This window comes from Lissotriton vulgaris, unplaced genomic scaffold, assembly GCF_964263255.1.
Source record: "Lissotriton vulgaris unplaced genomic scaffold, aLisVul1.2 SCAFFOLD_2734, whole genome shotgun sequence".
In the NCBI taxonomy this organism is placed as follows: domain Eukaryota; kingdom Metazoa; phylum Chordata; class Amphibia; order Caudata; family Salamandridae; genus Lissotriton; species Lissotriton vulgaris.
In genome coordinates this window covers 170845-183800 of record NW_028253195.1, presented here as the reverse complement: position 1 = coordinate 183800, position 12956 = coordinate 170845, and the positions used below count along the sequence as shown (strand labels likewise).

At 46.7% G+C, this 12956-nt stretch overlaps 1 protein-coding gene across 1 annotated transcript in view; it reads left to right on the top strand.

The window, feature by feature from the left end:
- LOC147661124 (E3 ubiquitin-protein ligase TRIM39-like) overlaps positions 1-11918 on the top strand; it is a 136153-nt gene extending 124235 nt beyond the window's left edge. The window contains exon 6 of the mRNA XM_086951314.1: positions 10547-11918. Within this exon, the coding sequence (XP_086807440.1) occupies positions 10547-11058 (512 nt within the window). The 3' untranslated portion in view covers positions 11059-11918. The remainder of the gene's footprint in view (positions 1-10546) is intronic.
- The last annotated feature ends 1038 nt before the right edge of the window (positions 11919-12956 follow it).

The following is a 12956-nucleotide window of genomic DNA, read 5'->3' as shown; positions in this document are numbered from 1 at the left end:
AGGGCGGTGGCTGGTTGGATGACGTCCAACTGTCTCCAACTAAACGCCAAAAAAACGGAGGTGATGATCTTTGGGAAGCAGACGGACCTATGGGGAGATATTGGTGGCCCTCTGAGTTGGGGCCGACCCCCACTCCGGTTGCAGAGATCAAAAATCTTGGTGTTTGGCTGGACCCTTCCCTCAACTTTGTTGGCCACACCAAAAGGACGGCGGCGTGCTGCTTCGGCATCTTGCGCAATCTGCGCCCTGCCCTTAAATACTTTGATGCCGCAACTCGTCAATTGGTGGTGCAAGCAACGGTTTTGGCTCGGCTGGACTATGCCAGCTCCCTTTTCATAGGATTAAACCAGGCCGAGCTAACCCGACTTCAAAGAGTGCAGAACGCAGCGGCCAGAGCAATCGTAGGTCTTCCTAGGTTCTGCTCGGCCGGTCCATCTTTGCGAGCCTTGCATTGGTTACCCGTTAGGCAGCGGATCCATTTTAAAGTTCTGTGCCTCTCCTTCAAGATTCTGAAGGGCCTATCGCCTCCCTTACTGCGCCAACTTTTGTGCCCTTATATCCCGGGCCGCACTCTGCGCTCGCTGGACCAAGAATTAGCGGTAGCCCCTCGGTTCAAACTCAGTCGGGTGGGGGGTCGCTCTTTTAAGGTGCGGGCAGCCGCACTTTGGAACGCTCTCCCCTTGAAACTCCGGACCCTTGGTGACCTGCCTTCCTTCCACAAGGCCGCTAAAACCCATTTATTTTCTGAGCTATGTTAAATCCTTCACTCCCCCATTTTTAATAATATTTTCTGTTCCCCTGTTGTGTTGTGTTCGCCACCTTGTCGGTGCGCCGGGACGCTCCTTCGCTGGAGCAGCCGTGCGCAATACAAATAGCACTAACATAACATAACATAACATCATTCATGACATGGTCAGTGACATCACTGATGACATCACTGATGACATCATCCAGTGTCTGTGTGTTTTTGTAAAGCTTAAATATGTTTTACATATTGAAGAATGAGTGGATGTATAAGAGTATGGATGAAGGATTTGATTGTATAAGTGAGTAAGTATGTGTTAGTATATCTGTGAAAATGTAAGCTGTTCTGTGTTTAACTGTATAGATGAAGAAATCAAAGTGTGATTGATTCTTTACAGGACTGACTAGGTGTGTGAGTAACTCCATGGATGAGTGGCAGTGTGTGAGTGTCTGCATAGGTGTATGAGTGCATATGATAGTGTTGTAATAATGAGTGACTGTATGTACGAGTGATTGTATGGCTAAATGAGTGAATGTGTGTGTAGACGTACGAATCAGTGAGTGCGTATGTAGTAACTGGTATTCGTGTGTCAATGGTTTAAAAAATGATACTCTATATTTAACACTAGGTGTAACAGAGGTTATATTAGAGTGTAAGGAGGAGCATTGCATTATCACATGAAGTATATCATCAGTGGTGTGATCATTGATGTCAAATTAGATGTCATCAGTGATGTAATCAGTGATGTCATTTGAGATGTCATCAGTGATGTCACTGACCATGTCATGAATGATGTAATATGTGACATCATCAGCAGTGGATTGCGAATGCGCGAAATATATAGTTAGTTCAACTAACTATATAGGAGCAATTTCAGTGGTTTTTATATGTTAATTCCTAACTATATAGGGCCTGAAACCTATGGTTTTTTCAGTGAATTTTCAAGGTTTTTTAAATGCTAATTCCTAACTATATAAGGCCTAAAACCTATGGTTTTTTCAGTGAATTTCAATGGTTTTTTATATGTTAATTCCTAACTATATAAGGCCTAAAACCTATGGTTTTTTCAGTGAATATATATGTATATATATATATATCTATATATATATATATATAGATATATATATATATATATATATATATATATATATATATATATATATATATATATATATATATATATATATATATATATATATATATATCTATATATATATATATATATATATATATATATAGATATATATATATAGATATATATAGATATTACCTACTGGCGATAGCCAGTAGGTATATATAGTTAGAATTTTTTCTCTATGGGACTTCTGAAAATTCTATGTCTAATAACTTTGGCGTTTGTGGACGGAATCGGCTGAAATTTTCAGGAAAATGGCACATTTCGATTCTGAGCAGCCCCTGAAAATTTGGTGGAGTTTCGTCAAGGGGGGGCTGAGAAAAAAGGGGGGTCCCAAAACGCGTTTTTTCCATTCATTTTTCCATAGGGCGGTTGGACTCACTTTTAGCTCGAACGGCTAAATGGATTTGCACGAAACTTGGCAAAATTGTAGGGACTGTTAGCCCGATGTGCCTTTGCTAGGTCTCAATATATGTGCTCCAGTAGTTTTTGAGAAATTAACGTTCAAACCAAGATATATATCTGTAACAGCGCTCTGGGCAGCGATCCGGTCCGCTTACTTTTCGCTTATCGGAACTTTGCGCGCAGAAAGCTGATTGGCTCTCCGGTGTCTGTCAACATTCTAAACAGTCCGGAGCGGACGCCATCTTGTCTCTCGGTAGAATCGAGAGAGAAGAAGAGGTGGAAAACGAAAGGGGAATTTAATGAAAGGGGGCAAGGTATCCCCCTCTTGACCCCCTAGGAATGTTGTTGGGGTTATTAAAGGGTCCCGTGGGGAAAAAAAAAAAAAATGATTTTTCACGGTAGAAGCGCGGCCGCGAACTGGTAGCGAAACGGGAATTCGCCATTTTGTGCTTCGTTAATTAAATTACTAGTTATAAGTGGGTGCGGGAGACGTATCCTAATCCCCTATGTTTCCTGAGGGTGGCTGAGGAGGCTGATATATGTTGATACATCTCTTCCAGCGGCTGTGCGTGAGCTTTTTTTTTTTTTGCTGCGTGACAGTCCGGAGCGGCCGCCATCTTGTCTCTCGGTAGGATCGAGAGAGAAGAAAAGGTGAAAAACTAAGGGGGAATTTAATGAAAGGGGGCAAGGTATCCCCCTCTTGACCCCCTAGGAATGTTGTTGGGGTTATTAAAGGGTCCCGTGGGGAAAATAAAAAAAAAATGATTTTTCACGGTAGAAGCGCTTCACGGGCCGCGAACTGGGCCGCAAACTGGTAGCGAAACGGGAATTCGCCATTTTGTGCTTCGTTAATTAAAGTACTAGGTATAAGGGGGTGCGGGAGACGTATCCTAATCCCCTATGTTTCCTGAGGGTGGCTGAGGAGGCTGATATATGTTGATACATCTCTTCCAGCGGCTGCGCCATCTTGCCTTTTTTCGAATGCCACAATTTTGTCGTGCACGGCAGCCATTTTAGATGCCAGGCTGGTCCCAGGCTATCACCTAACCCTGCGGATGTAGTTTATGGCCCCAGCTGTAGAGAATTCAGACATGCCAATCCTCCTGATTCAGGCGTGTGACTACTGATTTCAGTGCTAGTCTCCCGCCTCCCGATTTCTGCAAGCAAAAACCCGGGGGCATATTACGAACAACTAGCGATAATTTTTGTCTCTAACTTGTTTAGAGACAAAAATTATCGCCGCACATCGGCGATTTTTATCGCAGATAAACCTTGCTATTATCGCAGAAAAGTCAGCGATATTCATGTATTATCGACCTAATGCTCTTAGCCATGTTATCCACCTCCCATTGGATAACATGGCTAAGAACTGCTCAGGGCAGGTGTTAGATTTTGGAGATATTCGCGCTTAGCGCGAATATCTCCAAAAGTTGGTAATAGAAGGTAGCGATGTTAGGGACTGTTTCCAGTCGCTAACATCTTGGCACGCCACTTTGCATGTCATTAGTGATAAGTATCACTGACATGCAAAGCGGGGCCCAAGATGGTCGCTATCTCCTTTTAGCTGTCACTAACTGGTGTTTGCGACAGCTTGGTAATAGGGAGATAATTTTATCTCCGCTTTCATGGCTTTTAAAGCCAAAAAAGCGGAGATAAACCCCCTTGATAATATGCCCCACGATTCCTTGGGGGTTTCAGCTGACAGGGCTTGGTATTGTGTTACATGGTAATTTTTCCATGAAACGTCAGAGGGTCGATGCAGGGGTTCTAGAAGAGGTGATAAACCATTTAAGCCTCATGAACAAGCGCATGGTCTTTTAAAGATTTGTGAAGTACTCGGGGCGGCGGTGTGTGTGTGCCCTCTTTCAGGAGCGGGCGGGGGGGCACTGCCAGCAACTTGCCAGGTCAGGTAGTGTTCAACACGTGCATCACCCTTTCTCTGCTTGCTATTGCGCTCCATGCTTCGGAAAGGTAAGAAAAAGAACGTGCATTTGAGTTTGAAATGTCCGATCCTGCAGCAGCACACTTCCAAAGCCCACACATGACAATAACCCGATTCAAGGCCCCATTCACCCGTTTTAAAAAAAATAGATAACACTCCAACAAAGTAAGGTTATAAAACTTTATTAACTACTAACTTTAACGAACGGAACAAAAACTAAAAACATTTAAACATTTCTCAACACAAAAAGCAACAATGGTTAGAAGCTGTCTTTTGTGCGAATAGTCCCAAGGCAGCACAACGTGCAGAGTTCTGGACGGCACCCAGGTGATGTCGCCTGGGTGCCGCACTGGTTTAGGGATCCTACAATGCTGCTCCGAAAATTGGCGTGGGGCGTCCCGGGTGGGGCGGGGGGAGGCCTCGTCAGTAGCGGTCTGTTGTGCGAATAGTCCCAAGGCAGCACAACGTGCAGAGTTCTGGACGGCACCCAGGTGATGTCGCCTGGGTGCCGCACTGGTTTAGGGATCCTACAATGCAGCACAGAAAAACAGCGTGGGGCGTCCCGGGTGGTGCGGGGGGAGGCCTCGTCAGTAGCGGTCTGTGTCCAGTGTCACATGGCTGACACAACATGTACGACAGGCACCCAGGTGATGTCCAGTAAACTGCCGCACTGGTTTTGGTATCCTACAATGCTGCTCCGAAAATTGGCGTGCGGCGGCCCGGGGGGGGGCGTGGGGGAGCCGGCGTGAACGGGCCTCCCCAGGTGGCGGCCATCTAGCTGAGTTGCGCTCGCTCTTGCGGCCACAGCGTCTCGCTCACCATGTTGTTGAGTTGCTCCCACTCTTGCAGTGCAGCGATAGGCGGCTGCCACATGGCTCTTAAAATGGCGGACAGCTCCTCGGTTTTGGGCCTGGTCCACTGAAATGGCCCTGGGACACTTTGGAACTCGGACGCTTGCCTGCTAGGGCTTGGGCTCCATTCTCGAAAAGCGTCCCCTCAGCCGTGAAGATTGTATAAAAGTCTTGGGGGCCCCCGACTCCCGCAGGCTTCCGGTGGGGAGCGGCTGCCATGATTGCTCGCGGAATGACCACGACGGAGCCACGAGATGGTGGTGCTCTCATGCTGACGCCAGCTTCAGTCTGAATGATCCAGAAACAAGGTGGGGCTTTCATCGTTTGGGAAAAAAAAATGTTCTAAACCAATGAAAAGTGTTATTTTTAGGTCATATGACCAAGCCTTCCATCTTTAGGAAACCAAAAGTAAAATGAACCAATGAAAAGTTTTATAAACAAGTCACATGACCTGTTATGCGGCATAGGGCTACAAAAATCATAGAAAATCCGTTGGCACGTGAGGCGGCGTCAGTAGCGGACCGATGTGCGAATAGGCCGAAGGCAGCACAACGGGCCGAGATCCGGATGGTACCGAGGTGGTGTCCAGCAAATTGCCGCACTGGTGTGGCCATCCTACAATGCTGCGCCGAAAGACGGCGTGTCCAGCTGAGTTGCGGTCACTGTTGCGGTACAGTGACTCGAACGCGCCGAGATCCGGATGGCACCGAGGTGGTGTCCAGCAAATTGCCGCACTGGTGTGGCCATCCTACAATGCTGCGCCGAAAGACGGCGTGTCCAGCTGAATTGCGGTCACTGTTGCGGTACAGTGACTCGAACGCGCCGAGATCCGGATGGCACCGAGGTGGTGTCCAGCAAATTGCCGCACTGGTGTGGCCATCCTACAATGCTGCGCCGAAAGACGGCGTGTCCAGCTGAATTGCGGTCACTGTTGCGGTACAGTGACTCGAACGCGCCGAGATCCGGATGGCACCGAGGTGGTGTCCAGCAAATTGCCGCACTGGTGTGGCCATCCTACAATGCTGCGCCGAAAGACGGCGTGTCCAGCTGAGTTGCGGTCACTGTTGCGGTACAGTGAGTCGAACGCGCCGAGATCTGGATGGCCCCGATGTTGTGTCCAGCAAGTTGCCGCACTGGTGTGGCCATCCTACAATGCTGCGCCGAAAGTCGGCGTGGGGTGCCCCGTTGGCTTATGAGGTGATGTCAGTAGTGGACCGATGTGTGAATAGGTCGGAACCAGCACAAGGCACCAAGATCCGAATGGCAAGTCCTGGATGTTGAGTGCCTCAGTTAAGAGTTCTGAGCAGTGCTTGTAAGACTGTCTGAAGCTTATTTGCACCTGCTGCAGCTTCACTAGGTCCGGCGGAACTTTTTTCCTTTTCCTTTCTGCTTCTTTTCCTACAATGCGTTTCATCTGAAGACACGACCAGGTCCCTGAATGTGTGCAGGGGGACGCTATTGATTGAATGAAAATGGCGGCTTGACACAAAGCTGACTCAAGCGTTACTGTTGGTGCTATACAGACAAAAATTGGTTTTCAGTTTGTACATTCTTCAGGTTTTTTTTTTCCATCCAAGTCTGATTGAGAGTTTGTAGAAAAATGGCTTCAGATTTTCCACATACTACTCTTCAACATTCTTCCTAAATGTAACAATGTGAAACTCACTAGGAGAACGGCTGTTTCTGTTTCCTTTCAAAATGCTGCCACCAATATTTTCTGAATGGAAGACACCATCTTGTAGCATAAAGGGCCGAAAGGGGTTCTGGTCTGGCCGATGGTTGGTGGAGACATTTTGACTATATCTTGGACCTGCCCGGCCTCGCCCAAAATGGCGCCGGTATAAATGGGACTCGTAACTCCTTGCCCGCAAATGTATATCTAGAAAATGTTATTGTAAGTGGCCCTGTCGTATTTTAATTACAAAATGTACGTCCACCGATTCCGCAACTGTTAGACACCTTTGTTCTTGTCACCTAATGGCCCGCTCGTTACGTTCTTCTACAGTGTAAATGTCTCCTCATCATATACGATTTCAGTTTGCTCCGTGGCCGGCCCACGTGGTTATAGGCCCGTATTTGTATACTGACATTTTCACAATAAAGGTTTTTAAAACAAAACACGGTAGTAGTATTTACATTTGTAAAGTTTTTACTTTTAGTGACTGTTTTCGAATCAGTAAAAGGCAAGTGAAATAAAGCAGTCCAATTACATGACGGATAAAAGGTATAATATGTAGGAACGCAGTAAAGATAAATGGTCAAGGGCAGTTGTGTTTTTCATGTCTGCAACATAAAGTGATCGATAAGAATCTGATAATCAGGCGTATCGGCGACTAAGACAGCAGGCCGAATCTCTTTTACTCAACGGCTCCGTCATGGAAGGAAGAAACGCCCTTTTTCTCGAAAAAGGAATATATTTTACTTGCAAGACAGTTGTAAATTTTCCGGGAAAGTACATTAGCCTGGAATATTATAACATATGTTTGAAAAAAAAATATTGTTCGAAAATAATAAAAAGCATAATTTTTAGGTCATATGACCAAGCTTTTCATCATTAAATTAACAAAAGTAAAATGAACCAATGAAAAGTTTTATTAACAAGTCACATGACCTGTTATGCTTACGTTACGCGCTGCGCGCCGCGCCTCGGATCACTTCCGGGTGCGCTAACGCGGCGTGTCATAAAACGCATTACGCGACAACGTAGGTCAAGAATATAGTCTAAATGTCTCCACCAACCAGCGTTCAGAACACAACCCCTTTCAGCAGTCCAAAAAGTTCTGTTAAATGACAACAGAGGGGACAGGCAACAAGAACCATCAGTCAAAGAGGGGAGGGCAAGTTCTTCTCTTCCGGGTCATGTTGGGGCGCTACCGGAACTGATCGAATTGGTAGTCTATAGTGTTTCTGGATGTTTCAGACTAAAGCTGGCGTCAGCATGAGAGCACTACCATCTCGTAGCTCCGTCGTGGCCATTCCACGAGCAATCATGGCAGCCGCTCCCCACCAGAAGCCTGCGGGAGTCGGAGGCCCCCAAGACTTTTGTAGAATCTTCACGGCTGAGGGGACGCTTTTCGAGAATGGGACCCAAGCCCTAGCAGACAAGCGTCCGAGTTCCAAGGTGTCCCAGGGCCATTTTAGTGGACCAGGCCCAAAACCGAAGAGCCGGCCGCCATTTTGAGAGTCCTGTGGCAGCCGCCTATCGCTGCACCGCAAGAGCGGGCGCATCTCAACTACATGGTGAGCGAGACGCTGTAGTCGCAAGAGCGGCCGGTAAACAGCTGAATGGCGGAAGAGGCACAGTGTAGCTAAAGCGGGCGGAATGGCAACTAAAACGATAAAGGGGCGCCCCACTACAGCTTGTCTTCAGGTCAAACGGATTGTGGGACAAGGTCCAGAATTGAAGAGTCATCAAAAGGCAAAAAGTTCCGCCGGACCCCGGGAGCCGGCCGCCTATGTCGGGGGAGATCTCAGGCTACACCAGTGCTATAAGACTTGGGGAGGGTGTCGGAGCCAAGCGTCTTCTCCGAGTCCATGGCCATCACACCGCCCCTCAGGGGCCTCCGTCAACCTGTTTAGGAAGGTAACATATCACATTGTTTTCAAATGCAGTCAGGTCCACAAACGACACTCACTTACTTTGAGAATAGTGAAGCTGCAGTAGGTGGAAATAAGCTTCAGACAGTGTTACAAGCGCTGCTCAGAACTCTGAACTATGGCACCCAACATCCAGAACTTATGCTATTTGAGAATGGCAGTGACATCGAAGCATCTCAGGGACCAAAACCATTAACGTACTTTCACGTATGAAAATCTTACTTGGGGAGGGGGCAGGAGCGAAGCGCCCCCTCCCAGTCAGCGCCACCACACCGTATGTTGAAAATCTGAAGCCATCGTTCTACAAAGTCAACCAAACTTGGATTGAAAAATCTAGAAAAATGTACAAACTGAAAACCAGTTTTGGTCTGCATAGCATCAGTAGCAACGCTTGAGTCAGCTTTGTGTCAAGCCGCCATTTTGATTCAACAAAGCACAGGCATTGAAAAAGGCTGAAATTCAGAACTCTAAACTATGGCACCCAACATCCCGGAGCTTGCCATCCGGATCTTGGAGCCTTGTGCTGTTTTCGATCTATTCACACATCGGTCCACTACTGACATCATCTTATAAACCAACGTTATGTAAATAGTTTTTTAATAAAATGTTTTACCCTGTTTCTTTGCTGGTGTGTTGTCTATATTTTTAATATTTGCATAGGGTTTGTCGTTATTTTGTGCGGGATGGGTGATGGAGCCGAGCTGTCTTGCAGCCCTCATGGTGTGGAGCTCAGTTCATCTCACTATTTTCGTATTTCTCATGAAGGGTTGTTCCTAATATTTCTATTTTAGCGAGGTCAAAAAGAGATCCAATTAGTGGCCTACTGATTTTGCTCGATTACTTTTATTTTTTTACACGATTTTTCACTATCTGCAAAGACTAAACAGAGTATTGCGACTTTGTGCTTGTTTGTAAATAGAGAATGATCCAAAGAGAACCAATTCTAAAACAGTAAATGCTTGGACAACAATCAATCAAATGGAGAGACAAGGAGGCACGACGGATTACAACGGGGGTAAAGGCCTGCGTTAACTACCCTTCAGTATCTGCAAAGAGAGAGTACTACTAAGACAAAAGAGGGGAGGGGGGGGGGTGCAGCGTTCAAAGCACATCAGCGTGCATAAATTCGAAAATGTTTTTATCTATCACGTACTTGACATTTTAAAGCTTTTCATATTTGCTATTAAAAAACGAATGAAATTCACAGAAAAAACCATAGGTTATAGTGGATATATAGTTAGGAATTTGCATTTACAAAACCTTGAAAATTCAATGAAAAAACCATTGGTTTTAGGCCATATATAGTTAGGAATTAGCATTTACAAAACCTTATTTTACTCGCATAAAACCATTGAAATTCCATATATAGTTAGAAGCGCTAACTATATATCGCGCACCCGCAATCCACTGCTGATGATGTCACATATTACATCATTCATGACATGGTCAGTGACATCACTGATGACATCAGATAGGTACTGTCTAGTGTAGTGTAAAGTATAGTGTAGTCCGTTGAGATAGGTGATATCTCATGCAGTGCACTGTACAGTGTACTACTTCCAGATAAGTACTGTCCATAAAAAGTATGCTTGTTCCCAACAGATGCTGTTTAGTGCAGTACTGTGCAGTGTGCTCCTTCGAGGTAGGTAAAGTATAGTGCAGTGTATTCTTTGTTACAGTGCACTTCTTCCAAGTAGTGTGTGCCTTTCAGATAGTGCTGTCTAGTGCAGTGCATTGCTCTGTGACCTTCTAGATAGGTTCTGTACAGATAGCTTTGCCTTCTGTAATTTTCCTGAATATAAACTACAAATAACAATTATCTGCTTTATTTGTGCCCATTCTATCTCTAATTCTGTATCTCTTCTCTGCAGTGTTGGTGACTTTGGATCCAGACACAGCGCATCCGAAGCTTCGCCTGTCTGAGGAGGGGAAACATGTGAAATGGACAGACACAAACCAGGCCCTGGAAGACACTCCCAAGAGATTCAGCTGCTGGTGTGTGCTTGGTAGTGAGGGGTTTACCTCAGGCAAACATTACTGGGAGGTTCAGCTGCTGGGGGAGAGGCCAGCGTGGACTGTGGGAGTCGCAGCAGAATCTGTGGAGAGGAAGGGACGGATCACATGGTCCCCTGAGGGGGGAGTCTGGGCTGTGGAGAGTGGATGGAATGATCAGTACTGGGCCCTCACCACCCCTCTGACCCCTCTGTCCCCTCATGAGAGGCCCCTGAAGCTGGGGGTGTATCTGGACTATGAGGAGGGGCTCTTGTCCCTGTACAATGCAGACTCCATGGAGCTACTCCACACTTTCCGACAGACCCACTTCCTTCACAAGCTCTTCCCAATCTTTAATTTCTGGGGGGAAGCAGAGATGAGGCTGGTGTAGGAGCGTCATCTGGAGCCGAGCTGAAGCACCAAGGAGACAGAGCTGAGGCTGCTCTAGGGGCTGCATCCCCCTCCCAGGAGTATCGCTGAGTCTGGTGTAGAGGTTGCAGCCCTCCACCCCCCCCCCCCCCCAAGCAAAGCTTTGGCTGGTGAAGGAGCTGCAGCCCCCCAGGAGCAGAGCTGAGGCTGGTGTAAGAGCTGCAACCCCTCAGGAACAGAGCCGAGGCTTTTGTAAGGGATATAGCACCCCCTCCCCCAGTAGAATGTTTGTGTGAGGAGGGGGAGTACCTCCCCTGCTGGTACCCTATGACGGAGGGCCTGTGTCCATGACTCCTGGGTTTTGGGAGGTGTGTTATCTTATAAATGGTCCGTGAGGAAGGGGTCACGACATTTCACCTCCCAGCTCTGACCTCCCCCTTTCTGCTCCTAATTTGTCAATTAGTTACAGATCAGCAGTAACTCAATGAACGCCTGATGCTAAATATAGGTACTGGTACCTCCTGTCACAGGCACTATTGGTTCCAAACACAGGCATTGGTGACTCAGGAATACAGGCCCTGCTGACTCTAGTCACAGTCACTCCTCAGTCTAGTCACAGACACTCCTGTCTCATTAAAGATATTGGTACCTACAGACACAGGCATACCTGACTCCAGGCACTGCTCACTCAGTTACAGATAATCCTAACACCAAGCACAGAACCCCCGTCTCCGGTACAGCATATACTGACTCCCATGCACAGGCACTGCTGAATCAAAACTCACCTACTGCTGATTCAAAGTCGGTACTGCTGCTTCCAGTCTCTGGCACTGTTTATTCAATACACAGGCACTGCTGGCTCCATTACAACTAACATGGACTTCAAACTCCAGACTAATTACAGATAATGCTGACTCCAATCCCAGGGGCTCCTGACTACAGGCACAGGCACTGCTGACTAATACTGCTGATGCTGAGTCTGATCACTGCCGATTCAGAAAATAAATACTACTGATTCAAAACTCAGTAATGACTGCCTTCACTCACAGGCATTCTTGATTGCAGGCACTCCGTACTTCAAGCGAGGCACTGCTGACTCCAAACACAGGAATTTCTGGCTTAAGCACATTACTGCTCTATTATAAATAATTCTTACTCAAAGCACAGGCTCGGGTACACTTAATACTTACTACAGGCACTGCTAACTGAATTGCAGGCATTCCCGATTCCAGGCACAAGGTCCTATTCAAAACACGGACTTTGCTCTCCCCAGGTACAACAGAAAACCCCAACTCCAGTCCTAGGCAGTCCAGACCCTAAGCACTGACACTGCTGATTTAAGGAAATAAACCATTGACTCCAATCATTGGTAGGTTTGGACCCTGCCACATCCAAACCAGTCTGAACCCTGCTCCCCATGGAAACAGTCAGCCTGAACTGCCAGACCAGGTCCTACCTGTACCAGAAACATGTATCCTGGGACCGGTTATGCGGTATCACCACACATCAGCCAGGCTTGCTTGAATCCAGTGGCGCAGTGAGGGCATACCCTTCCCACTTCGGGCAACAAAGCAAAAATAACAGACGAAGATGGAATGCTGAACACATCAAACATTCACTACCCAGTTACACATCTGGGTTCAATTCATCGTTTTTTGGCTTTGGTCAAAACAACGCCCTAATTTGGACCCAGCCACGTACTGGCACTGCTGATTGAGTTAAAGCACTCATTAACTTCCAACCTAGGCTTTGCTGAATGAAAACAAGGGCACTAGAGGCTTCACTAATACTGATTCCAAACACATTCTCTTCTGAACCTGAGGCTCTTGATAACCAAATGCTTGGCACCAACAATGCCTGTGATTGGTGTCAGAGGGAACTGCAACAGTTGGCACCAGACACAGGCACTTCAGATCCCCA